Source organism: Aureococcus anophagefferens (assembly GCF_000186865.1).
Source record: "Aureococcus anophagefferens unplaced genomic scaffold AURANscaffold_3, whole genome shotgun sequence".
Taxonomy (NCBI): Eukaryota; class Pelagophyceae; order Pelagomonadales; family Pelagomonadaceae; genus Aureococcus; species Aureococcus anophagefferens.
This window is the reverse complement of record NW_008705563.1, coordinates 2324720-2350626: the sequence shown is the minus strand read 5'-3', so window position 1 is coordinate 2350626 and position 25907 is coordinate 2324720. Positions and strand designations below refer to the sequence as shown.

Here is a 25907-nt window from a genome sequence, read left to right as displayed (position 1 = left end):
GGCATGTGCGGCGTGCGCGCGTTGCAGGCGGATTCCTCAGTACCCATGCACCGCCGTGGAAGCGTTGCAACGCGGTGCAAAGTGAGTTCGACGGAGCGCGGGCCGGATACGGAATGAGCTTTGGCGACGAGGATTTTCGGCGCGAAGCGACGTCCGTCCGCGCGATGGCCGACCCGCGCCTCCCCCGCGCGCGACTCGCGGCCACGACGCGCGTCGCCGAGGTCGGGCCGCTACTCCGCGCGGCCGCGCGTCGCGCGGCCGCGCGCACTCGATCGGGGTCGAACCGTCGCGGACCGCGCGCGCCCAAAACGATTCACGGACCTGCGGTGCTGGGGAGGGTGTGCTCAGCATGGCACGAGGAAGCCCGATGACCCCGTCCTGAGAAGACGCTAAAAGCTCGGGCCGGAGCGGGATGAAGCAGTTCGGTCACTGCCATCCGTTGCACGCTCCGGTGCGCCGAGACCGCACACGGGACACCGACCCGGTGGGTCGAGGACGCGCACGGCCTTCGACGCCGCCTACTCAGGATGTGAAATTCACGAAAAAAGCTCCTCACGCGGGGCCCCCAGCGCGACTCTGGGGGCACAAAAAGTCCCACGCGGCGGCTGGCCACCTTCGGCCAACTGGGGTAGACTCCCCCAGTCGAACAAAAAAATCCGTCGCCCGTTCGGGGCCGCGTCGATGCCCGGCCCGAGGCGAGCTCGAGCTCGCGCTCAGGTGGGCCGGCGGGCGCGGTCCTCGCGGAGCGCCAAACTCCGAGGGGCGGCGACGAATCTCGGTGGCGTGGCAACCCACCCGGACACCAGCGCTCCGGAAACTGGCCCCACTTCAATCTACGACACGGAAACTAGCTAGTAGGACGCGCGCGCGTGGTCGGAGGTCGGCCGGCCGGAGGCCGTGAGCGCGCGCGCTCTCCGCGCGTTCTCGCCGCGCGCTCCGCGCGGGAGTGCGTTCTCCGCGGCGTCGGAGATCGTTCGGCTGATGGCGCGCGCGTCGGGCGCGGACCGCGTCGGCGTCGCTCCGAGGTGAGCGAGCATGCCCGCGAGGACTTCGTCGCGTCGCCGGCGGAGAGCGCGATCGCGTCGAGCGCGACGGACTCGTCGGCGCTCGGCGACTTCGTCGCCGTCGCCGCGTCCGTCAACTTCGTCGCCACGACGTGGGCGCCGCGCGCGCCGCGCGCACTCGTCGCGCTCGACGCGTCGAGCTCCTCGTCGGCCCGCAGACCGAGCGACGATCGACGGCGCAGCAAATGCGTAGCGTGCGGCGCCGCGAGCAGCGCATGCACTCCTGTGACGGCGTGCGCGGCCACGTGCACGTAGCGCAGCCGCGCGCCGGCGTCGGACGCGCCGGCGCCGCTCCGCGGCGCCGGCCACGGCGTCCCAGGCGTCCCGCGCCGCGGGACGGCCGGGGGACGGCGCAGGTCGGCGGCCGGGCCGCCGACCCAGGCGACCCGGCGCGGGACAGCCGCAGGACGGCGCAGGACGTGGCCAGGACTAAGGCGGGACGGCCCAGGACCCCGGGAGGACCTGGCCAGGACCGCGACCCGGAGGACGCGCCGGGACGGAGCCGGGACGGCGGCGGGACGGAGCCGGGACGGCGGCGGGACGCGGCCGGGACGCCGGGACGGCGCCGGGACGGCGCCGGGACGCGGCCGGGACACCGCCGGGAGGACTGCGCAGGACTGAGGGAGGACTTTAGGCAGGACAGCCGGGCCGCAGGGCGTCCGTGGGGCCCCTACCTCAAACCGGCCTGACTTGTCGAACAAACCCAAGCACACTCGTCGAACTCTATCGCAACCACACACGTGAGTCCACCCGCTTCGTGCAAGCGACACCTCTCCCCACTCTCCCCCATCCACCCTACCACCACCGCAATGCAACCGCGCGCGTCCTCGCGCCGCGAGACGCCGCGCGCGCCGCGCCGCGCGCCACGCCACCCACCACGCCATTGCAACGCGCGCGCCACGCACCACCACACCGTCGCACCCGCTCACCGCCGCGCCCCCACCGCAGACACACTCCACCATGGCCAAGCTCGCGCTCCTCCTCCTCGCTCCCGCCGCGGCGCTCGTGCCGTCGAAGACCGCCTCGTCCTCCACCCGCCTCGCGGGCGCGACGCTCAAGGACCCCAAGTCGTCCGAATTCGCCTACGGCCTGCCCGGCAACAAGATCCCCGGCAACGAGCTCAGCTCCTTCGACTTCGACCCCCTGGGCTTCGCGGAGCGCGCGTCGCCGGCGGACATGGTCAAGTACCGCGAGGCCGAGCTCAAGCACGGCCGCGTGGCCATGCTCGCCATCACGGGCATGCTCTTCGCCGAGGTCTGGCACCCCATGCTCGCGGCGACGACGAACGTGCCCGCCATCTACGGCTTCCAGGCCACGCTCCAGCAGTCGGTCATCCTCGCGCCGGTCCTCGCGGGCATCGCGGCCGTCGAGACCGCGTCGTTCCCGGGCTGGGAGCCCACGGACTTCAAGATGAAGGAGGGCGCCGTGCCCGGCTCCTACGCCAACGTCGAGGGCGCGTCGCCCTGGACCAAGGACAAGCTCTCGCCCGAGGAGTACGAGCGCAAGGAGGTCGTCGAGCTCAACAACGGCCGCCTCGCGATGCTCGCATGCGTCGGCCTCTGGGCCCAGGAGCTCATCCAGCAGCAGCCCGTCATGTACACGCTCCTCGAGAAGCTCGGCGCCGAGCAGCCCGAGATCATCACCCTCGTCAACACGGGCAGCTTCTAGGCCGCGCGCGAAAATTGAACCCCGCCCCCCCCGCCTGTCGTAAACCTCCTGTCCACTCTTGACGGGGCGGCGCGGCGCGACCGGGCTCGCGCGAAAATTGAACCCCGCCCCCCCGTCTGTCGTAAACCTCCTGTCCTCTTGAGTTGCACGAGATTAAGATAGGACGACGTAGAGATAGAGCGCCGCGACGAGCGCGGGCACGGCGACGAACGCCGCGGCGCGGAGCGGGGAGGCCGCGTCGCGAGTCCGCCTGGCCGATGACGGGCTCGAAGCGCTCGTCCGCCGCTTCGTCTCCGCGGCGGCGGCCGCGGCGGGCTCCGGCGCCGCGGCGCGGGTCCGTCGCTTCGACGGCGCGGCGCCGCGCTGGGCCGGCGGTCGCCTGACGTCCGAGGGCGCGTCCGTCGCGTCCGCCGCGCTCGCGCCGTCGGACCGCCGCCGCCGCGCGCGGCCGGGCGGCGCCTCCCGGACCGCCGTCGGAGCCCCGCCGTCGGAGCGCCGCTTCCGCGGGCGGAGGGCGGGCAACGGCGGCGGCTTGAGCCCGCGCTCGAAGGCCGCGCGGCGGGAGCCAAAGGTCCGGGGCGACAGGCCGTCGTCGACGCTCCGCGCCGCGGGCCGCGGCTCCGGCGCCGCGTCGCCGCCGCCGCCGTCGAAGAGCGCCCGCCGCGGGTCGTTCTCCTCGAAGCTCCGGAATTTCCGGAGCGTGCCGCGGCGCACCGCGCGGAACTTGAAGGGCGTCGTCGTCTCGAGGGCCGTCCGCGCGGCCGCGGCGTCGTCGCGCGCGTCGCGCGCGAGCGCCGCGACGACGGCCGCCGTCGCGTCGGCGCCCGCGCGCCGCGGCGCCCGGCGGCGCCGGAGCGCGCGGTCCCGCGCGGCGGCCGCGACGGCCGCGGCGCCCTCGGCGGCCGCGGCCGCGCGCCGCGCGGCGGCCGCGGCGTTGTTCAGCGCGTCCGTGCGCCAGTCCGCGCCGCGCGCGCCGCGCGCCGCGGCCGCGAGGCGCACGCTCCGCGCCGCGACGTCGAGCGCCGCGCGCGCCTCCCGCGCGAAGGACGCCGCGTGGTCCCGGAGCCGCGTGCCCTCCTCGTCGTCCTTGGACGACGACGACGACGTCGCCCGCGGCCGCGCGTCCGGGGTCGTCGCCGCGGTCGGAGCCGGCGCGTCGTCGCCCGGCGCCGCCCGCGCCGGGACGCGAGCCGGCGCGGCGGCGCCCGGGTTTGCCCGCGCCGCGTCGTCGTCCGGCGCCGCCCGCGCCGCGACGATGCTCGGCGCCGCCCGCGCCGGTGCCGCGCCGCCCCAGGCCAGCGCGCGCGCCTCGGCGGACGCCGCCTTGCGCGCTCCGCCGTCTACGCGAAGCTCGACGGTCCTCGCGGCGGCCGGCGCCTTCGGCGCCGCCTCGAGGCGCGTCGGGCTGCTCCAGGCCCGCGCGCGCGCCGCGGCCGAGCCGTCTGCCGCCTCCGGCGCCGCGCCGTCGTCGCGCGTCAGGACGATCGTGCGCTCGCCGCTTTTCCGCGGCGTCCGGACCACCTCGACGACGAGCTCCTCGGCGTCGGACTCGGACTCGGGCTCGTCGAGGTCGTGCGAGTGCCGCGCGCCCGACGGCGGCGGGTCCCGAGCGCCCGGCGGCGGCGGGTCCCGAGCGCCCGGCGGCGGGTCCCGCTGGCCCAGGATGGGGCCCAGGATGGTGTCGATCATCTTATGGGCAGCCATTGGTGATTCCTGCAACGATGCAGGCTCCTTTGCCATCGCCGATGTTGACGCTCGACCTTGTGGCAGCAGCCTCTACCGACGATGCTGCAGTACCTCCGCCGCGCCCTGCGCGCCGCGCCGCCGCCCGCCGCGATCAACAACGCCCTGCTCCGCTTCTTCTCCAACAAGCTCCACAGCGGCGCGAAGAAGCGCTTCCGCGGCACGGCGCGCGGCGCGCTCAAGCGCAAGGCCGCGGGCAATCGCCACAACACGGGGCTCAAGCGCCCCGGGACGCAGGCGCGGAAGCGCGCGTCGACGGAGCTCGTCGCGTCGCCCGCGATCGTCAGACGGATCAAGGCCATGATCGGCGCGCGATGATGGCGCGGGACCCCGCGCGCGTCTTCGAGCGCCGCCGCCGCCCCGAGTCCCCGTCGGGCCTAACGCGCCTTCTTTACGACGAGCGCGTCGTACTTCTGGATGTCGCCCCAGCTCGTCGTGCAGAGCTCGTTGGGGTTGTCGACGGGCGCGGCGGCGCAGCACGCGTAGGCGTCGTCGCGGAAGACGAGCTTGCCCGGCAGGACGCGGTCGTTCTTCGCGTCGTCGAGGCGGCAGACGTAGGTCTTGCCGGCCGGCCCCGAAGCCCAGGCCCCGGCCTCGACGGCGCCGTCCTGGACCGTGCCCGTGGAGTCCTCCCAGACGAGGGCCTCGCCCGCGTCGGGCACGAGGACTTGAAACGTCGGGTCGTAGAGGTAGCAGAACGCCGGCTCCGTCATGCAAAAGGCGCACCACACCCCACTCTCGGTGAAGGAGCCGTCGTATTCGGCCAAGTGGCCCGGCGTCCAGCTCGTCGCGCCGGCCTTCTCCTCGGCGTCGAGCGCGCGGCAGACGCTGAGCGTGGCGTTCGAGGTGCCGCCGACGGTCGCGTGCCCGCCGGCGACCGCGCCGGCCGGAATGCCGCCCGACGACGACACGTTCACCCAGGAATAGGAGGTTGCCACATGGACGACGAGACCGAAGAGCGCTGCCCGCATGTGCATCTTGTATGACACACTGCACCGTGAGGTTAACAACGCTTTTTAGTGCGTTGTCAACAGGTAAACATAAACTCCGATTGCTTTTGGCGCGCATGGACCCGACGTGAGGTGTGTCGCCCGGTCTTTGCGAAACGCCGACTCCGAGGCGGCCGTCGCCATGGGCCCGAGCCAGACGAAGGAGCACCGCAGCCACCCCGGGCGCTTCACGGACGAGGAGCGGCGCGTGCTCGCCGTGATCCACAAGGACCTCGCGGCGCGGAGCGGCGGCAGCCGGTTCGTGGACCGCGCGGCGTTCCTCGCCTTCTTCCCGCTGCCGGGCCTCATCGGCGAGCGCGTCTTCTGCGTCTTCGACCAGAGCGGGCGGGGCGTGGACCTCGACGACTTCCTCGCGGGGCTGGCCATCGGCCTCCGGGGCGACGCGTTCGAGGAGCGCGCGTTCCTCTTCTCCATGTTCGACCTGGACGGCGACGGGACCGTCTCCGCCCAGGAGCTGCGGTCCGTGCTGAACCACATCCCCGTGGACGTGCTCCAACGCGCGGGCGCGGGCGACCGGGGCGAGCGGAGCTTCGTCCGCTACACGAACGAGGACGCGGCCGTGGCCGCGCTCGGCGGCCGCGAGGGCCTGGACTTCGAGGCCTTCGGGGCCTGGCTCGTGCGCACGCCGGCCGTGCGGGACTACGTGCTCGGCGCGCTCGTGCCGCCCGTGGACCTGCCCCCGGAGGGCGGCCGCGCGTCGCCGCCGCCCCGGACCCGGAGTTTGAGCGGCAAGCTCCTGTCGCCGCGCGCGCGGCGCGGGACGCGCCGCGACGACGACGGTGTCACGCGGTCCCCCCTCCGGGACGACACCCCCCGGCGGTCCTCCTCCGGGTCGTCGGACGACGGCCCCGCGCCCGCGCCGTCGCCCGCGGAGTGGTCCGCGCCCGCGTACTGGGACGGCGACGCGTTGGACCGCGGCCGCGCGTCGTCCATCCTCGGGACGCTCGCCGCCATCGCCGCGGAGGCGCCCGCGGACGCGCGGCGCGGCGCCGACGCCGCGCGGGCCCCGTCGCCGATCCTCGACGAGCCGGAGACGCCGCCGCCGGCGCGGCCGAGCCGGGCCACGTCGGGGGGCTCGCTCCTCGCCGTCGCCCTCAAGGCGCACCCGGCGTCGCCCCTGTCCGCGCGGCCGCCGGCCGTCGACTGCGACGCCGCGAACCGGCGCCGCGGCGGGTCCTTCGCGGCGCTCGCGGACAGCCGCGACCGCCTGCCCGTCGACAAGGAGGGGCCGCTCTACAAGTTCGGGAGGAAGATGGGCCGCCTGCGCCGGCGCCACTTCGTCCTCTCGGGCAGCTGCCTCTACTACTTCGCCGACGGCGACGACCGGCCCAAGGGCGCCTACTTCCTGCCGGGCTGCTCCGTGTCCGCGACGCCGGGTTCGGCGAGCGGGTCGTCGTCGAATCTGGCGGCCGCGCTCACGCCCCGGTCGCCGCCGGGCCTGCCCCGGGTCGGGTCCGGCGCGAGCCTGCGGCGCGAAGGTTCGGGCGACGGCTACTTTGGCTTCGTCGTGTCCACGCCGCTCGACGGGTCCAACGCGGGAAGAGAGTCGCGGTTCTGGGCCGAGGACGACGGCGAGTCGGCGCTGGGCACGTCGCCGTCGAGCCTCGGCAGCTCCAACAACCTCCACTCGCCGAGGGACGACCTGTCGCCGTCGTCGCGGGACCGCGCGCTCTTTTCGCGTTCCGAGCGCGACCGCGACGACTGGGTCCGGCGGCTCCGCGCGGCGTCGAGCCGGCCGCCCATCGGCGAGGACTACGCCATCGGCGAGCGCGTCGGCGGCGGGCGGTTTTCGAACGTCTTCAGGGCGACGCGAAAAGACGGGGGCGCGGCCGTCGCGATCAAGCGCGTCGCCAAGGCCGGCGCGCCGCCGCACGAGATCGCGGGGATACGGGACGAGGTGTCCGTGCTGCGCCTCGCGCGCCACCCGAACGTGCTGCGGCTCTTGGACGTCTACGAGGACGACGACCACGTCGACCTCGTGCTCCAGCTCGTCGCCGGCGGCGACCTGCAGAAGCGGCTCGACGGGCGGCCGCCGCTCGCCGAGGGCGCGGCGCGCGCGGTGCTGCGGCCCCTCTGCGACGCGACGGCCTACCTCCACGAGCTCGGCATCATCCACCGCGACCTCAAGCCCGAGAACATCCTCGTGGGGGACCGCTGGTGCGACGTCGTCGTCGCGGACTTCGGTCTGTCGAAGGTGCTGTTGGGCGCGGAGACGCTGCGGGACGCGGTGGGCACGCTCTGCTACGTCGCGCCGGAGCTCCTCGAGGGCGCCCAGTACACGCAGACCGTCGACACCTGGGCGCTGGGCGTGATCCTGTTCCTCATGTTGCGGGGCCGGCTACCCTTCGACGGCGACAGCGAGGACGAGATCGCCGCGCGGATCCGCCGCGCGGACCTCGGCGACGTCCGCGCCTGGACGGGCGTGTCGCGGACGGCCAAGGACCTGCTGCTGCGGCTCCTGACCATCGCGCCCTTCCGGCTGCCCGCGCGGGACGCGCTCACGCACCCGTGGTTCCGCGCGCGCGACCCGGACGAGGAGCCCCGGGACGAGGTCGAGGACTACGAGAGCGCCGTCGAGACGAGCGAGTCCATGCGCCCCTGCCGCACGAGCTGAATGATTGGTGTAATGTTTTGTCGTTTTGGATGCACCTGTCGGCTACGGCGTCTCCACAACAGCCGAAAATCGCCGAGATCTCGAGTTTCACCAAGCTGGTGAAACTCGTGATCACAAGCGCCCCCGAGCTCTCGCCCACAAAATCCTCGCAACACAGTGCGCCGCGCCGCGTCACTCCGTTCCGGGGGGCACGCGCGACGCTCTCGCGGCGACGATACCGACGAGACGACCCGCCGACGCCACCGTCCGCAGGTATGCACAGCATGATCGCCGCGCTCCTCGTCCTCGCGCTCGCCCCGCTGCACGCCTTCACGGCGCCGCGCGCCGCGCGCGCGGCCACGCAACTCTTCGCGGCGCCGCCCATCGACGGCCTCGCGGACCGGCTCCTCGCGGCCAAGGTCGCGTCGGGCAAGACGTTCGACGACATCGCGGCCGAGCTCGGCTTCACGAACACGTACACGACGCAGCTGCTCCTGGGCCAGGCCCAGCTCAAGCCCGACACGCGGCCGAAGCTCGAGAAGGCCGTGCCCAAGATCAAGAAAGAGGATTTGGACGCGATGATGGTCGCGCCGTTCCGGTCCTGGGACGACGAGATCCTCAAGGAGCCCAACGTCTACCGCACCTACGAGGCCATCACGCACTACGGCAACGCCATCAAGCTCCTCATCAACGAGAAGTTCGGCGACGGCATCATGTCGGCGATCGACTTCTACATGACCGTCGGCGGCACGGTGGGCAAGGCGGGCGAGAAGCGCGTCGTCATCACCTTCAACGGCAAGTTCCTCCCCTTCATCGAGCAGGCCGTCGACATGAACACGGCCGCGTCGCCGGAGATCGACGAGTGAGGAGCGCGCGAGGCGCGAGAAGTCGCGAGAAGTGTCGCGAGCCCCGCGCGCGCCAGGAATCCCATGGACGGCTCGGCGGCCCTAAGATATCCGCGAGCGCGTGGGGTTTGAGGCGTAGGCGGCGGCGCGGGAGTGAGGATATGGGTGGGCATCGGGGGATGTAATCGAGCTTGGCGATTGGCACGCGCATTTTGTGGGGGAGAAGAGCTCGGCTCGTCAGACGCCTCACACCGTGCAATGGCGCGCCTCGTGGCAACGTGTGCCCTGCTAGCGCTCGCGTCATCGTCGGAGCTCGTGCTCGACGGCGGCGACGACGGCTTCTCGAAGTCCTACTACAAGTCCGTCGACGGCGTGATGGGTGGAAAGAGCTCGATCTCGATCTCCTACGGCGCCAACAGCATGACGGCGACGGGCAACCTCCGCACGGACGGCGGCGGCTTCGCGGGCTGCTGGCGCGACATCGCCGAACCCGTGGACGTGTCGTCCTACGCGGGCATCGCGGCGACGTACGAAGCGCTCGCCGCGTCGGCGACGCCGCTCGCGCTCGAGCTCCGACTCGGCGGCGAGGGCGACACGGGCGGCAGCTGGCTCGACCACCGCGCCGTCTTCGCGCTGTCGCCGTCGGCCGACGCGGACGGCGTCGGCGTCGCGACGCTCCCCTTCGACGCGTTCGCGCCGCGGTACCGCGGCAGCGAGCGGACCGGGTCCCTGGACCTCGCGGCCGTCGACGAGATCGGGCTCCAGCTCCTCTTCCAAGCGGGGGCATTCGAATTCACGATCTTGAAGATCGCGGCCGTCGACGACCCGACTCGCGAAGACCCGCCGCCGGCGCTCGGCGACTCGCCGTCCCCGGAAGCGGTCGTCGACGCCATCGACGCGGCCGTCGAACGCGGTTCCTACCGGCGTCCGAACGAGAGGAGTGCTTTGCCTGAAAAGTCAGTCCCTGTCGCTCCTGGTAGGTTCCTACGTCTTCAACAAGGGCTACATGTCGCAGTGCGACCACGTCTACGCCGCTACCGCTCGCGGCCTCGCGGCGTCGCTCGAGGGCGGCGCGGGCCTCCGGGAGGACGCGCGGGCGGCTCTCGCGGCCGCCGTCGAGGCCGCGGAGGCCATGGGCTTCACGCAGCAGGACGAGATCGACCGCGCGTGGGCCCTCCGATACGGGCTCAACGATGCGAGGGCCGCCGCCGTCGAGGCGGGAGACGCGTGGCCCGCCGACGCGGGGGGCGCGGTCGCCGCGACGACGACGACCGCGCCCATCGCCGAGGCGACGAACGCCCCGACGCCCGGGCCAACGTCCTTCCCGACTCCCGAGCCGACGGCCAAGCCCACCAAGGGGTCCAAGAAATCCTGCGAGGACAAGAGAAAGAAGGCGAAGAAGCAGTGGAAGAAGTGGAAGAATAAGACGTGTTAGAAGCTGAATTTGGGCGCGCAGGCGATCTTCGGGTGGACGCCGTGTTAGAAACTGAATTTGGGCGCGCAGGCGATCTTCGGGTGGACGCCGAGCGCCGTGTGCCGGGGCACGTCCCAGACGCGCGCGAGCGTGTGGAACTCGCCGCGCTCGCCGAAGGCGTCGAGGCCCGCCGCCGCGCACGCCGCCGCGACGTCCGCGGAGTACGCCGCGCCGACGGCGACCGGCGCGTCGTCGACGGTGACCGCGGAGACGACGCAGGGTACCCGCGACGCCGCGAGGTCCGCGGCGAGCTCGTCGTAGGCCGCGTGCCAGAGGGGGAACTCGAGGTCGAAGCCCAGGTGCGCCAGCGCGTCCTCGCGCCAGCCCCGGATGTGGTCGAGGTGGAGGTCGCCGAACGCGAGGGACCGCACGGGCGCGCCGACCAATTCGAGCGCGGCCGCGACGTGGTCCACATAGGCTCTACCGCTCGACCGGTGGAGCGGGCAGCCCAGCAGGGGCAGGCCCAGGTGGGTTGCCTGTTTCACAATATCTTCGATCCCAACATCCTGGTGCGCGACGCGCCGCTCGCCCGCGTCGAAGGTCGTGAGCAAGACGACGTCCCGCCCCGCGGCCGCGAGGCGCCGCAGCGCCAGGAGCGAGTCCTTGCCGCCCGAGAAGAAGAGCACGGTGACGGGGTCCGCCGCCGCCGGCGGCGGGTTCGCGAGCCAGGCGGGCTGCGAGATGCGCGCCGCGCGGTCCTCGACGTTCGCGTGCTCGAAGGGGCAGTGGCGGCAGCCGCTCCCGCAGCACGCGCCGCGCTCCGCGTGCTTCGCGGACGTCATGACGCGGTAGCCCGTCGCCGGGTCCTCGTACCAGCTCCGCCCCTCCGCGACGGCGACCGCGTGCGCCGCCGCCCAGCCGTCGGCCGCGAAGTCGTCGTCGACGCCCGCGGCGGTCAGCGCCGACGGCGCGCGCGCGTCCGCGCGGACGGCCGCGCGGGCGAGGTCGAGCCGCTCCCAGCCGGCGCCCTCCGCGGGCAGGAAGTCGCCGAGCGCCGCTTCGAGGTCGGCGACGCCGGGCTCCCAGTGCCGCGCGCACCGCGCCACCAGCGCCGCGCCCGCCGCCAGGGACTGCGACGGCCGCGCGAAGTAGCGGTCGCCGTCGACGGCGAAGAGGCGCCCCTCCCGCGCCGCGCGGAGCTTCGACAGCCTGTCGCCGTGGAGCCGCGCGTCCGCGGCGTTGCGCGCGAGGTCGAAGCCGCAGCACGCGACGAGGACGACGTCCGGGTCCGCTTCGTAGACGTCGTCCCAGGCCATGCCCCGACTCAGCCCGCCCTCGGCGTTGCGCGCCGGGATCCCGCCCGCCGTCGCGATGAGCTCCGGCACCCAGTGGCCGCCGTCGAAGGGCGGCTCGAGCCACTCGAGCAGGAGCACCGTCGGCGCCTCCGCGAACGCCGCCGACGCGGCCGCGACGCGGTCGAGCCGGCTCCGGAACTCGCGCTCGAGCAGCCGCGCCGCGGTCCGCCGCGCCGCAGGCGCGCGCGACAACACCAAAAGTCTCCGCGACGCCCGCGACGTCGCGCGGCTCCAGGTTCAAGATCTCCGGCGCGCCGCGGCCCGCCGGGAAGACGTTCGCGCACGCCGCGCCGACGTCGTCCGCGGACGGCGCGCAGACCGCGCAGAGCATCTGCGTGAGCACGAGGTCCGGCGCCGCCGCGCGGACCAGGGCCTCGTCGACGCCGTAGAGGCTCAGCCCCGCGCCGAGCGACGCCTTGACCATGCCGTCGATCTCGCCCTGCGGCAGCGCGTGCGGGTCGATGGCGCTCGACGTCACGCGCGGCACGCCCCGCGCGAGGAGGCCGCCGATGAAGTCGGGGTTGCACTCGTGGGTCACGCCGACGATGCAGTCCTCGAGGCCCAGGCCGCCGACGATCTCCGTCGCGCTCGGTAGCAGCGACAGGATGCGCCGCCCGCGGTGGGCCATGGCGTTGCAGCGCAGAGTGCGGCGGCTACGGAGCTTTCGGCGGCGTCGGCTGCGGAGCTCTCGACGTCGTCACGCGCGACGCTTTTTGCAGAGTGCGGCGCGACGCTGCAGATGCGTTCGGATGTGGCCTCGCGCGCGCTGCGTTGCAGATTGCGGTCCTAAAACGCGTGTTTCGACGCCCTATGAAGAGTCCATCGGCGGCAGAACTGGCGCAAACGTAGTGAAGTCAGTGTTGCCGCCAACGAGCACCTGAGGCGCAGATTCCCCGCTTCAGCGAACCAGTGGTCGCCGCATCCGCATCGACCGGGGCATACATTAACCGCCCGTCAGCTGATCTCGAGCGCGGGGACCCAGCTCGACGCGACGATGTAGACGGCGACGAGCGCGAGGACGAGGGGCACGGGCACGTTCTCGACGAGGTCGGAGAGCGCCTCCGACGCCTCGAGGAGCGTGCCGACGACGAGGGCGATGGCCACGGCGCCGATGGTCACGCCGAGGAAGAGCTCGAGCCACGTGATCTTGCCCGAGAGCGAAAGCGCGAAGTAGACCATGAAGTCGTCCAAGGACCCGAGGAACGCGACGACGACGATGTCCTTCTGCGCCTTCGCCGCGCGGTCCGGGTCCTTGAGCAGCGCCTGGCCGTCGCCGGCCTCGCCGGACCCGCAGAGCGCGACGTCCGCGACGCCGTCGAACGCGTCGCTCGCGCTCTTGAGCGACGTCGCGAGCGCGGCCTCGATGCGGCTCGGCGCCTCGTCGCCGCCGCCGCCGCCGCCGCCCTTCTCCGGCGCGCAGCGCTCGAAGTAGCCCTCGTCGCGCGCCAAGTGGACGGCGTAGGCGAAGAGGAGGGCGCCCGCGATCGTCCCCACGGCCTCGTCCGCGGCGTCGCCGGAGCCGCTCGTCGCCGTCGCCGTGACGATGGCGCCGAGCCCGCAGGCGACGAGCGTGAGGAACGCGACGGAGACGACGTACTTGAACGCCATGCGGCACTTGTGCCGCGCCTGGCCCCGCGCCATGAACGGGGCGAGCCACACCAAATCGTCGCTGCCGAGCATCCACTTCATGAGGATGCCCACGCCGACGTTGATGAGCGAACCCGTGACGTCGTGGAAGACGTACGGCATGGCGACCCGGCGGGGCTGCCCGACGGGGCGCCCGACTCGGCCACGATGACTGGAAGGCAGCCGATCGAAATTTTGCAGTTTCGTTTGACGTCAACCTTGAAGTTCTGATCCCGTCCTCTCTTAGTCCTCTCCGCAATGGCAACGACAAAGCGGCGTCGATCACTAGCGACGGCACCGAAAGACCCGCTGCATTTACCACCTAGCGCCGCGCCACGCGCTTCTTCGTGCCCATTTTCCGCTTCTCGAGGTCCAGCGCGGACTGGCTGGGCTTGGAGTCGAAGAGGGACAGCGGCGTCGACTCGTCGCTGACGAAGACGTTCTTCGCGACCCTGCGCCTCCGCTCCGGCGCCGGCCGCGGCGGCTCCTCCGCGGGCAGCGCGATGAAGTCCTCCGCCGGCTCGGGCGCGGCCTCCGCGGCGCGCACGCGCGTCGCCGCCGCGAGGCGCCGCTGCGTGCCCGTGGTCCGAGCGCGCTTCTTCCGCGGCGCGTCCTCGCCGCCGCCGCCGGGCTGCGCGCTCGACGACGCCTCCTCGGGCCCGTCGTCGTCGTCGCCGGCGGACGGCCGCCGCTGCTTCGACGACACGACCTCCTCCGGCGCGTCGTCCGAGTCGCTGTCGGACATGATCGCTGGAAGCGCTATTGCAGGCTGTTGTGCGGCGTGCTCAAGCACGCTTTGGCTGCAGAGGCGGGCGCGCGCGTCGGAGGCAATCGCCAAGGTGCTGAGATGGTGCTGCGGCAAGAAGTCAGACGAGCCGGTTCGCGCAGAGATGGCTCGGTAAAATCCCATTTCCACCAGCCCAAAATGCCCTCCCCGGTGGCCGTCAGCGTCCACGTGGAGGCGCCCGGGTCCTGGTCGCCGCGGGCCGCGGCGGCCTGGCACCTGGCGCACCTCTGGCGGCAGGTGCGGCGCGTCGACGCCGGCGGCGACGACGCGCCCCTGACCCACCCGGCCCCACGCCGCGTCGTGTGCGCGGCGAACGCGCGCGAGGACGCGGCGCTGCTGGCGCCGCCGAGCGCCGTCTGGTTCGCGCCGCGGCGCCACGCCGTCGTCTTGGCGCTCGACGCGTCCATGTACGCCCGCACGGCGCGCGTGGGCGCGGTGCCGCTGTCCGCGGCGCCCAAGGCGCTCGGCGCCATCCTCGGCGCCCTCGCGGCGCCCGAGGCCGCGGCGCCCCTCGCCGGCGTCGACGTGGAGCTCCAGATCGTCGTCGCGTTCGACGACAGCGACGAGTTCGAGGCGGAAGATTTTCAATCTTCCGACGTCGTCTGGCGCGCCGCGGGCCGCTGCGTCGTGCGCAGCGGCGAGGACACGGCAAACGCCGAGAAGACGGTGGCGGACGCCGTGCGCGCCGCGGAGTCGCGGCTCGCGCGGCGCGCGTTCGCGCAGTTTGGCCGCGCGCGTTGCGACCGGCGCGGCGGGCCCCCGCAAGCCCCCCGGAGCTCCCTCGAGCGCTGCGCCGCCGCGGGTTTGTTCGCCCTGCGCTTCGCGAGCGACAATCGGGCCCGGAGCGTCGTCGTGGCGACGGACGGCAACGGCGTCGGCGCGCCGGCCGTCTGCGGCTTGCTGGGAGCGGCGGGCGTCGTCGCGGACTGCCGCCGGTCGGGCTGCCGGCTCCACGTGCTCGACTACGGCGGCGGCCTCAGCGCGGGCGCCGGCGAGGCGAACCGAAATTCGCGGGAGCCGTCGCCGGACGGCGTCGACGACCCCGTCGTCCAGGCGCTCGGCGCCGGCGACGACGACGACGACGACGCGGACGACTCCTGCTTCGGCCTCGCGCCGGACTGGGCGTCCGTGGCCCTCGTCTGCGAGCGCGCGGGCGGGTCGCTCCTGGGCTTCGACGCCCGGGGCGACCTCGCCGCGTTCCGCGCGGCGCGCGGCGCGAACGGCGACGTCCGCGTCCGCGCGTCGCGCGACCGCGAGCCCGTGGGCGCCCAGCTCCTCTGGCGGCGGAGTCCCCTGTCGGCGCCGCCGGAGGCGCCGTCGCCCATCCACCGGCCCCTCTTCCTCGAGGAGAGCCCCGGCGAGCGGACGCTGGCGCTCGAGGCGCCCGCGCGGAGCCCGCGGGGCGCGCTCGCGGGCGGCGACGCGTCGAGCGACGTCTACCGCGAGCAGCTCGCGGCCTACCCGCTGCCCAACGTCGAGCTGCGGGACCTGGCGAGCCTGCGGGCGACGGGCGCGCTCGACCTGCGCGTCGTCCGCTTCGCGATGCCCGCGCCGCGGCAGCGCTTCGCGTCCACGCGCGACCCCATCGTTTTAGCCTGGGAGCTGCCCAAGTTCGACGACACGACGCTGCGCTACACGGTGGAGCTGCGGCCGCCGGGCCACGGCGATCTGGTCGCGGAGGCGCGGCGCCGGTCCGGCGCGCCGTCGGACGGCAACGTCGTGCAGGGCGCGCCGGCGAAGCTCCCGCCGCCGACGGATCTGGCCGCCGCGGCGCTCACGGCGCGGGGCGCGGCGCTCCAGGCGCGCATCGAGGTCGTCGGGCCCGCGGACGTCGTCCGCGCGCTGCGAGACCTGCCGCCGCTCGACAACCTGGGAGTGACCGCGGGCGCGCCGACGACGCCGAACGGGCGCGCCGGGCGGTCCTCCGGCGTTTCGCCGACCTCGGCCTGCAACGGCTGGCCCCGCGACTTCGACCGCGAGGCCGTGGACGAGCCCGAGCGGCGGGGGCGCGCGGCGCGCTTCGAGGACGAGGACGAGGCGCGGCGCGCGCGGCGGCGGACCTTCGGCGAGACGGGCGAGGGGCTGCTCGAGGAGTCGGACCGGAGCCGGACGCGGTCGCCGTCGGGGTCCCGCGTCTCCGGCGCGTCCAGCGACGACGACGCGCTCCTGCGGTGGGACCGCGGCGGAAGGCGCGACGCGCCCAAGGCGCGGCGCCTCCGGGACCTCGCGGCCGCGCTGCTCCGCCAGGACGGCGCGCTCGTGGCCATGGCCGCGGCGTCGTTGCCGGGGTTGTCGACGCCGCTGGCGAAGGTCGCGAAGTCGTCGCCCAAGGGGTCGTCGCGGCCGCCCGTCGGCTCGTTCTTAGACGAGACCGTCGAGCTCGGCGACATCTCCGAGGACCCGCGCGAGGACAAGTCGTCGAGCGGCTCCCTGGCCAAGGAGTCGACGTCGCCGCCCGCGCAGACGCCCCGGCACCGCAAGAAGGCGCCGACGAAGGACGCGCTCGAGCGCCTCGCGTGCTCGCTGCCGGCGTCGGAGCGCGGCGCCTACGGCGACGTCGCGGCCTTCGAGCTGTCGCTCGCGGGCGGCGGCGACGACGCGGCGGCGCGGAGCCGGCGCGTCGCCGACGCCGCGAGCCGCTGGGGCCGCCAGTGCGCCGGGTTCCCGGGCCACTACGCGCGGCGGCGGCCCGCGGCGCCGCCGCCGCCGCCGCCGCGCGGCGTCGCGGTCGTGCCCGCGGACGACGGCGCGCCGCTGCTCTGCGTGGCGGCGCTCCGCTGGGTCGGGAGCCGCGTGCTCGGCGTGAGCCTGCTGTGCCTCGGCGGCCGGGGGGCGGCGGCCGGCGGCCTCGCCGCGGACCTCCGGGACCGGCTCCTAAGGGCCGCGGGCGGCGACGCGCCGGTCGGCGCCGCGGCGCGCGCGGGCCGCTGCCTCATCCGCGCGCGGGACCCCCGCGACTTCTGGGCCGACGTCGTCGGCGACGCGCCGGCGGCGGGCGACGACGGGCGGACGCAGCGCTGGCTCCGGAGCTCGCTCGCGCGGCTCCGCGACTCGTACGACGGCGGCGCGCTCGACGGCGCCGGCGCGTTCTCCGCGCTGCTCGGGGCGCGGCGGCGCCTGGGCTTCCGCGTCGCCGACGAGTGCCGCGCGCCCGGGTTCTTCGGGGCGTCGCTCGTCGCGGCGCTCGGCGACCTCGACGCGGCGCGCGACGACGACGACGCGGTCGTGCAGGCGCTCGTCGCGGTCGACGCGTCGCGCCACCGCGTCCGCGTGGAATTGTGGTGCGACGCGGGGCCGCGGTCGTCGCCCGCCGTCGCCGCGTGCCACGCGGCGCGACGGACGCTGCGAGACCTCGACGCGCGGAGTTTGGCCGCGCTCCGGTGCCTCGCCGCGCTCGAGCGGGGCGACGTCGCGACGCGCGGCGACGCGGCGACGCTCGCGTCCTTCGCGCCGACGTCGCGGACGCTGGACCTGCCGACCCTGGGGCCGCTCGTCGTGGCGCCGCCGCCGGCGAGCCCCGAGGCGTCGGACGGCGACGCGGGCGTCGAGGACGAGGCCGCGGCGAAATCCGCGATCCTCCGGCGCGTCGCGGCCGCGGGCGTCCGCGCGCGCGTCGTCCAGGCGCTCGACGACTGCTGCGGCGCGTGCGCGTTGGACGGCACGGAGGACGACGGGCTCGCGTGGTGCGCCGTCGAGGACGGCGTGGCCATGGTCGCGGCGCTGTCGTCGACGGAAAGGGGGGAGGAGCTGACCTTCGCCGAGGTCGACGCGCGCGCCGTCGCGGACCACTTCGCCGCGGCGGCCGCGACCGGCTCCTCGGACCTCTCCCCGGCCTTCGCGCGCATCGCCCAGGCGGCGGCGGACGCGCACGCGGGCGAGTTCAGCAGCCGCGTGCTCGGTCTGCTGAGGGAGCGGCCGGACCTGGCGACGGCGCGCGAGGTCCGGGACGCGCTGGACTGGTGCGACTGGACCGGCGGCCGGCGCGCGAACGCGGCCCTCGCGGGCGAGCGGGCCCTGGCGCGGGCCGACGCGCTCGCGGCCGCGGCCGCGGGCTGCTGGGACCGCGCGGGCTTTCTGCGCTTGGGCGCGCTGACGGGCGGCGACGGCGACTCGTACGCGTTCGTCGGCCCGCGGCGCGGCGAGGACCCGCTGAGCGAGGGCGAGGACGGGCGCACGACGCCCCAGGTCGGCGACGAGCCCTACACGCCGCCGCCGTCCGTCGGGCGGTTGTCGCGCGCGTCGTCGTTCGAGACCGTCGAGGGCGCGCTCAAGTCCGCGGCCAAAGCCCCCGCCACGATCCCCGCGAGCGGCGGGCGGCTGAGCCGCACGAACTCGGGCGAGCGGCTGCCCGACGACGACGAGGCCTGCGGCGGCTTCTTCGCGCGGCGAAACGGCGACGAGATCTCCGTGGGCCTCCCGCGGGCCGCGCGCGGCCGCGGCCGCCCGAAGCTCGTCGACGCGGCGCTCGACGACCTGGGCTGCCGCCTCGACGCCGCCGTCGCCGCGCTGAGCCTCGCGTGCAAGCTCGCGCGGCCGCGGGAGCCCCTCGCGGCGCCCGCGTTGGGCGTCGCGGAGGCGCTGCGGTGCCTCGGCGCCGCGGCGCGGAAAGGCGTCGACGCGCCGAAGGACGCCGCGCGGCTCGCGTGCGAGGGCGTCGAGTGCAAGATCGACATCGTCGCCTACGGCGGCGACGACGCGGGCGTCGCGGGCAAGCGCATGCCGCCGAATCTCGAGACCTTCTTCGCGGCGGCGCTCTGCGAGCGGTCGGCGTGGGCCGCTGTGTGGAAATCAAATCTTCAAAATCTTCAACCCGACTTCAATGTGCGCTTAATCGACAGTTTCGACGCGAGGCTTTCTGCCGTGCTTCGAGAACTCGACGAGAGCAATCGATTCGTCCAAATATCAGCCGAATCGACTTCGATTTGACCGAGATAGAGGTTTGAAGTTTTGCTGGACGCGTCCATTCCACTGGTTGATTTCCACACAGGTGGGCCGCGGACGACGCGAAGCCCGCGCCGAGCCGCGGCGCGACGAACGAGGCCTTCGCTCGCGTGGAAAGGTCCCTCAAGCGCATCGCCTTCCGGCGCGCGGGCGACGCCTACGTGGCCGTGGACGCGCGCGACGAGAAGCGGCCGCCCGAGGGCTACTTCGCGTCCGTCCGCGTCGACGAGTGCCAGATCCACTACAGCGCGCGCCAGGCCGACGTCGTCGCCGTGCCCCAGCGGCGCTACGGCCGCGCGGCCTACGCGCGCGGCGGCGCGGGCACCTACGCCATGGGCCGGCGGACGACGCTCGGCGCGGCGGCCGCCGCCGCGCCGCCCGCGCCGGGCGCGGCGCCCGGCGCGCCGCTGTCGCCGCCGCCGCGCCACCCGGCGACGCGCGCGCGCCAGCTGCCGCCGCGCGGGCCCCCGGAGGCGCCGGAGCACAGGCCCGCGGCGACGCACTGCGCCGTCGCCGCGGGCCTGACGACGACGATCAGCGTCGCGCGGCTCCGGGGCAAGACCGCGGACGACGAGGCCAAGGACCGCGAGGCCGTCGCGCGCGCGCTGCGCTGCGCGCTGAGCCGCGCGTCCCGCGTCGCGAGCCAGCTGCGGCTGTTGGGCGCCGTCGTCGCCACGCGCCTCGCGCACGAGCTCCTCGTGCCCGCGGGCGGCGACGGCGCCGCGGACGTCGACGTGTCGCCGTTCTCCTGCGATTTACTGGACAGCGCGCCCGTGCGGCCCTTCCGGGCGCGGTCCTGGTTCGCGTCCGCCGCGGATGCGCTGGCCCACCTCGAGCGGGCCTTTGCCGAGGGCCAGTGCGCCAAGGCGGCGAACGCGGTGACGAACCGGACGCGCGTCTACGCTTCCCCCAAAGCGCCCGCGACGCCTCCCGACGGCGCGGCGGTCGTCGGCGGGAGCGAATGCTACGCGAGGCTCTGGGCGAACCCGGCGGGCGTCGTGGAGCTGCGGCTGTTCGGGGCGCGGCCCTTCTCCGACGCCGCGGTCGCGGCGTTAAAGTCAGGGCAGCAAAAGAGAGCGAAATTCCCAACTTCAAAGGCTCATATCTCGGCCGTTTTCCACTCGTTTCGGCTGATTTTTGGACGAGCGATCATCCCTCGGAACGGTCTCGAAGCATGGATGTTTTTTTCGGAACGCGCGCGCGCGGAACACTCATGTTGAAGAGAACTTGAATCACTCTTGTGCTGCTCAGGTTAAAGTGCGCGTTCGTCGCGGACGTCGACGACTGCGCGCGCCGCGCGTTCACGGCGGACTTCTTCGCCGGCGACCCGGAGGCGCGCGCGCCCCTGGATGTGGACGGCGACGATCTCGCGCTCCTGCTCGCGGAGCGGCCGACGCGGGCGGCGGTGGCCGTCGACGTGCGCGCGGCGCTCGACGCGGAGGCGCGCGACGGCTGTTGCGCGGCCGTCGTCGCCGCGTGTTGTCGCCGCGCGGCGTCGGGCGCCTTCGACGACGTCCACTTTTCCTCGCGGCCGGGCCGCTGCGACGCGGGCGCCTGGGCCGACGCGCTGGGCGCGCCGCCGGGCGGCGTCCAGGTCGTCCTCGCGACGACGTACCGCAGCGGCGACCCGGGGTTTCGGGTCGGCCTCGCGGACCTGCGGTTGGCGGGGGGCGAGGTCGCCTGCGCCTGCGTCCTCGTGGGCGTCGACGACGACGGCGCCGTGGAACGCCTCAAGACCTGGCTGACGCGCGCGGCGCTCCGCGGCGCGGCGGCCGCGCGCGTCGAGATCGCGCTGCGAAGGCTGCTGAAGCGGCGCGAGGCGGCCGGCGGCGCGTCGCCGTTGGACGTTGAACGCCTGGGCGACGCCCTCGACGCGGCGGCGAAGGCCGAGGCCGTCGACGCCGCGGCGCTCGCGAGCAAAGACGCCGTCCCGCCCTGGAGCCTGTGCCGCCTCGCGAAGGGCGCCGCGCGCGCGTTCGCCAAAGCCGGCGCGGCGGCCGACGTCGTGCCGCCGCGGGGCGGGTCCCAGACCTGGCGCGTCTTCGGCGCCATGGCCGGCGGCGGCTGCCTGCTCGCGACGCTGCGGGCGGACCGGCGGAGTTTGCGGGCCTACGGCGCGCCCGCGCGCGCCGTCGCGGCCGTCGCGGCCGCGCTCGGCGACGGCGCCGCGCGGTGCCGCGCGCGGCAGCGGCGCCTGGAGCTGGCCGTCGCCCGCGCGGGGTCGAGCGCGCCCGACGGCGCCGAGCCGCCGCCGGAGCCCCTGCCGTCGACGGGCAAGAAGAAGCGGAGCCGGAAGAAGAACCGGAGGCCCGCGTCCGCGGAGCCCTTGGACCCGCGCGACTTCTTCCGGGGCGCGGGCCTGCCCTGGTGGCGCGGCGGCGACGGCGACCACGAGGGGGTGTTGGACGCGGCGATCGACGACGCGTCGAGCGACGACGCCGCCTGCCGCGCCGTCGCGGCCTTTGGGCGGCGCGCGGCGCGACGAGGGCGCAGCAACTCGGACGACGTCCTCGCGTCCGCGGAGGCGACGGTGCTCCAGGTCGCGGCGCGGCTCCGGGGCGGCGCCGGGGGCCAGGGCACGCGGCGGTCCTCGGACGCGCGCTTCGACTGCGGCCCCGCGCGGCGCGACTCGTCGGACTCGTCGGAGGAGGGCGACGGCGAGGACCGGCGCGAGCTCGACCAGTCGTCGTCCGACGACGACGGGCCCGAGGACGTCGCCGTGGGCGAGGCCTACGCCTGCGCTTTAGCCTTCCGCTTCGCGGCCCTGGCCGAGTGGACGGCGCCGGGCGGCGACGTCGTCCTCGAGCGCGTGAACTCGGGCGCCGCGGGCGACGTGATCCGCGACGACCGCACGGGCGGCACGCTGACGCTGGCCCTGTCCCTCGAGCGCTACGACGGCGACGACGACCTGTCCGACGGCGAGCGGGGGCGCCCCGCGTCGCTGCCGCGGCGGTCCCGGTCCAGGCCGAGCGGCGCCGCGCCGCTGCGGCTCGTCGCGCGCGTCGGCGCGCGCGCCAGGGCAGCACAAGAGAGCGACATTCCCAACTTCAAAGGCTCCGATCTCGGCCGTTTTCCACTCGTTTCGGCTGATTTTTGGACGAGCGATCATCTCTCGGAACGGTCTCGAAGCGTGGATGCTTTTCCCGGGACGCGCGCGCGCGGAACACTCACGTTGAAGCGATGTTGAATCACTCTTTTGCTGCCCAGGCGCGCGCGGGCGACCTGTCGACGCGCGGCGGCGAGTACGCGACCGCGCGGACGCTCCTCGGCAAGACCAAAATCGACTACGCGGCGCGGACCTTCGCGGCGCGCCTCGCCGTGGCCTCGGCGCGGCGGCGGCGGCTGCTACGACGGCGCGACGCGCGGACCTTACTCTTCGCGGACGTGCTGTGCCGTAAGGACGGCGATCTGCTGACGGTGCGGCGCCTCACGGGGAGCGCCTTCGACGACTTCTCGCGGCGGCGGCGGCGCGCTCCGGAAACCCCCGGGGGGGACGACGACGAGGACCGCGAGCGGCGCCGCGCGAAGTCGCCCGCGGGCGACGGCGCGCTTCGGGTGTTGCCCGGCGCCGCGGGCGCCGCGGGCGCCGCGGTCGTCGGCGCGGCGGCGCTCGAGGACTCGAGCGACAGCGACGAGTTCGAGAGCAGTGACGACGACGATCTGGCCCCGTCGAGCGGGTCGTCGGAGTCCGAGGAGAGCGACCGCGAGGACGCGTACCCGGGCGTCGCGGGCTGTGTGGAATTCAACCACTGGTTTGGGTGGTCCTGACCAAACTTCAAATTCTCTAGCTCGATCAAATCGAAGTCGATTCGGCTGATTTTTGGACGAATCGATTGCTCTCGTCGAATTCTCGAAGCACAGCCGAAGAGCTTGCGTCGAAACTGTCATATGCGCACATTGAAGTCGGGTTGAAGATTTGAATTCCACACAGGTCGCGGGCGGGCCCGGCGGCGTCCGCCTCGCGCGCGGCGGCGGCGCGCTCGTCGCCGTCGCCGAGCTGCGCAGCGAGGTCGTCGCCTACGGGCTCGGCCTCCCGGCGGCGGGGTCGCCCGAGGAGCGCGCCTTCTGGGACGCGTGCCGCGCGGTCACGGAGAAGGCGCGGCGAAAGGCCGAGGCGCGCAAGGCCGAGGACGAGCTGCGGACGCTGGCCCTGGACCGCCGGTCGCTGCGGCGCTACGGCGCCTACTACGCGCGGCGGCCGCTGGCGGCGTGGAACTCGCGCATCGCGCTGCTCCTGCGCCGCGACGGCGCGCCCGACGGCGACTTGAGGGTCCCGTGGCGCGACGTCCTGGCGGCGGCGGCGCGCGACGGCAACCCCGTCGTCGAGCCCCGGGGCGGCGACCCGCACCGCGACGCCTGGGTCGTGCCCCTGGTGACGCGCGCGGACCGCGGCGGCGCGAGCCACTGCCTCGTGGCCGTGCACTGCCGCGCCGCGGGCAGCGACGGCGGCGGCCGCGCGTTAGGCGCGCGGCTCGACGTGCTCGCGCCGCGCCGCGGGCCGCCGCTGTCGCGCGCCGACGGCGCGACGATCCGCGCCTTCGCGCGCGACGTCCACGCGGCCCTGCTCCTGCGCGTCGCCGCCGTCTGCCGCGACCCGCGCGGCTCGCGGTCGCGGCGCGCGGCCCGCGACGACGACGGCGACGACGCGGGCCGCGAGCCGTCCGCGCACAGCCTCCCCCAGCTGCTGAGCGTCTTCTCCCACTCGCCGCCCCAGCAGGACAAGCCGAGGCCGCGCCACGCGCGCAAGAACTCGCGCGGCTCCAACGTCGAATCGCAGCAGGACAAGCCCCGGGGCCGCGGCGGCCGCAACCGCCCCGGCGGCCGCAAGCACAGCTCCCGCCAGCGGGGGCGCGACTCGTCCCCGCCGGCGGACGGCGGCGGCGGCGGCGGGTGCGTCGTGTCGTGAGAGACGGGTGCTTTAAAAGGGCGTGTTGTTACTTCTAGTATCGGCGCCTTCTCGCCGCGAGCGTCTGCGTGATTCTGTCGAGGCCGAATTGGGCGGTCCTCGCGACTGATTCTTGCTCCGCGACGTAATCATCACGTGTGTAGTATTGTTCAAAACGTCGTCGCGCCGTCTCTTTGCTCGTGGCCGCCGCGCGTGTATGCAAGCGTAGAGCTTCGTCGAGGTCCTGAGCCACGCCGACTCCGAACTCGTAGCAACAGCCGAGGTCGGTCATTGCGGTAATGAGCCCTTGCTCCACAGCTAGTTTATAGAACCGAAAAGCCTCCTCTTCGCACCCGAGTTCACGTAGTTCAGTAGCGAGATTCTGCTGCCCGATCGCGAGGCCCCGGTTCGCGGCCATGCGATAGAGCTGCACCGTCTTCTTCTTGTCCATCCTGACACCTCCTCTCCCATCCGAGTACATGAGCCCGAGGTGTATCATCGCGTCGACGTTTCCAAGCTCCACGGCCCGTTTGTAGAGTTTTGCGGCCTTTTTCGCGGATTTCACAAAGTCATAATTGCCATGCAAGTATGCGTCGCCCAAAGTAGTGATCGCCTCCGGCTGCTCGTTGTCCACGTGGCGTCGAAGTCGAGCCAGTCGCTCTGCTATGCTCTTAGCGGCCGGTGCCCGACAGAGAGGGCACGGTTCCTCCATCTTAATCTTCTTATCGCACCATCGGCAGACCGTACGACAGCAGCAGACGCGCAGAACGTTTGGCTCGTTCACGTCCCATTTTTCCAAGCAGATCGGGCACCGAGACCCGTACCGCGCGTTCACTGGCTCCGGCTCCGGGTTCGCCTCGCGCCGCAGACGAGCCGCCTCGTGTTCGGCGGCGATGCGCGCGCGGACCTCGTCGGCGTGCGACCGCGGCGCGGGGCCGTAGACCACCTCGGGCGTGGGCGGCGGCCCAGATGGCGGCGCTTCCGCCCGCGTCGCCTCCGCGGCCCGCTCATCGCGGATCTTCTTGCAGGCCTTTCGGTGGCCGCGGTCGCGCCAGTCGATGCGTTGACATTCGGTCGTGCAGTACCTGTCGGGTCGCGCGTGACGGCGCCCCGGGACGCGTCGCGCGGCGCGAGCGCGCCGCCCCCGGCCCGTTCTGGCGCCGGGATCGCACTGTGTCGTCCCACAGGGGCAGTTGAGCTTGGCTTTTTCGCCGCAAATGGTGCAGGTGAGCCGGAGCTTCAGCGCTTTCGCCCGCGCCTTCTTCACCTCGTACTCGCGCTGCTTCACCTGCCAGTCCATCAACTTTTCTTCCGGCGCTTCCGTTCCGGCCGTGGGGCTCGGGGCGCGCTCCGCGGGGCTCGGGCCGCGCTCCGCCTCCCCGCGCCGCGCCAACGCCTCGCGGCACCGGGCGCGCAAGTCGCTCTTCTCGACGCAATCGGCGTGCGGCATGCCGACCGATTCAATGAGCGCCTTCATGGCCTTGATGCTCATGGAGTCCACGTCGACCTCGGTGGCCGTCTTCGACATGACTCGAGGTGAATGTATGCGACGGGACGATGGTTGTGGCGGGCGAAGTTGGGGCGACCTCAAGAGGCGCCCGGGATAAAAGCCGCGGTACCCTACGCCGGGTTCCTCGCTCGCGGGCCCGGCACCCACCCACCCACCTCCTGGCCAATCAGGGACCTCCTTTTCGTTAGTTGCCTTCAAGTTGCCGCTCGCAAAATCGCCACAACGCGCGCGCGATTCCGCGCGCGCGCTCTCTCGTGTCGCGGAGCTGCGCGGTCCAATCTCCGCTTTGCGATGAGAACGGGCACCCGCGCCGCTCGACTCGCCGCGGCGAGAAGCGGCGCTTGCCCAGAGACGACGATAGCGGCGTGAAGACACGTCGCCGAGGCGCCGCGCGACCGTCAGCCGCGGCACTGCGGGTCATGACCGCGCGCGCGCGCGCGCGTTACAAGTACCCATCAGTACACTG

At 73.8% G+C, this 25907-nt stretch overlaps 5 protein-coding genes across 5 annotated transcripts; 4 read left to right on the top strand and 1 right to left on the bottom strand.

The window, feature by feature from the left end:
• Window positions 1-1789: 1789 nt before the first annotated feature.
• LHC5 (putative plastid light harvesting protein) lies at window positions 1790-2852 on the top strand (the record flags this gene model as incomplete). The annotated part of the gene is made up of 1 exon (XM_009035653.1): window positions 1790-2852. The coding sequence occupies one exon, from the start codon at window positions 2025-2027 to the stop codon at window positions 2730-2732; it is 708 nt and encodes a 235-aa protein (XP_009033901.1).
• A 4386-nt stretch (window positions 2853-7238) lies between these two features.
• On the top strand, window positions 7239-8099 carry AURANDRAFT_20870 (hypothetical protein; the record flags this gene model as incomplete). The annotated part of the gene is made up of 1 exon (XM_009035654.1): window positions 7239-8099. A coding segment is annotated over one exon (861 nt), but the record flags the coding sequence as incomplete, so codon positions are not given.
• Window positions 8100-8362: 263 nt separating this feature from the next.
• Window positions 8363-8944, top strand: CYN1 (hypothetical protein; the record flags this gene model as incomplete). The annotated part of the gene is made up of 1 exon (XM_009035655.1): window positions 8363-8944. The coding sequence occupies one exon, from the start codon at window positions 8363-8365 to the stop codon at window positions 8942-8944; it is 582 nt and encodes a 193-aa protein (XP_009033903.1).
• A 1458-nt stretch (window positions 8945-10402) lies between these two features.
• Window positions 10403-13441, bottom strand: AURANDRAFT_61850 (hypothetical protein; the record flags this gene model as incomplete). Its single annotated transcript, XM_009035533.1, has 3 exons — window positions 10403-11779; window positions 11886-12345; window positions 12681-13441. 3 exons carry the CDS (start codon window positions 13439-13441, stop codon window positions 10403-10405), a joined length of 2598 nt encoding a protein of 865 aa, XP_009033781.1.
• An 802-nt stretch (window positions 13442-14243) lies between these two features.
• On the top strand, window positions 14244-23982 carry AURANDRAFT_70930 (hypothetical protein; the record flags this gene model as incomplete). Its single annotated transcript, XM_009035656.1, has 5 exons — window positions 14244-18874; window positions 19093-20103; window positions 20298-22047; window positions 22254-22781; window positions 22978-23982. 5 exons carry the CDS (start codon window positions 14244-14246, stop codon window positions 23950-23952), a joined length of 8895 nt encoding a protein of 2964 aa, XP_009033904.1.
• Between the last annotated feature and the right edge of the window lie 1925 nt (window positions 23983-25907).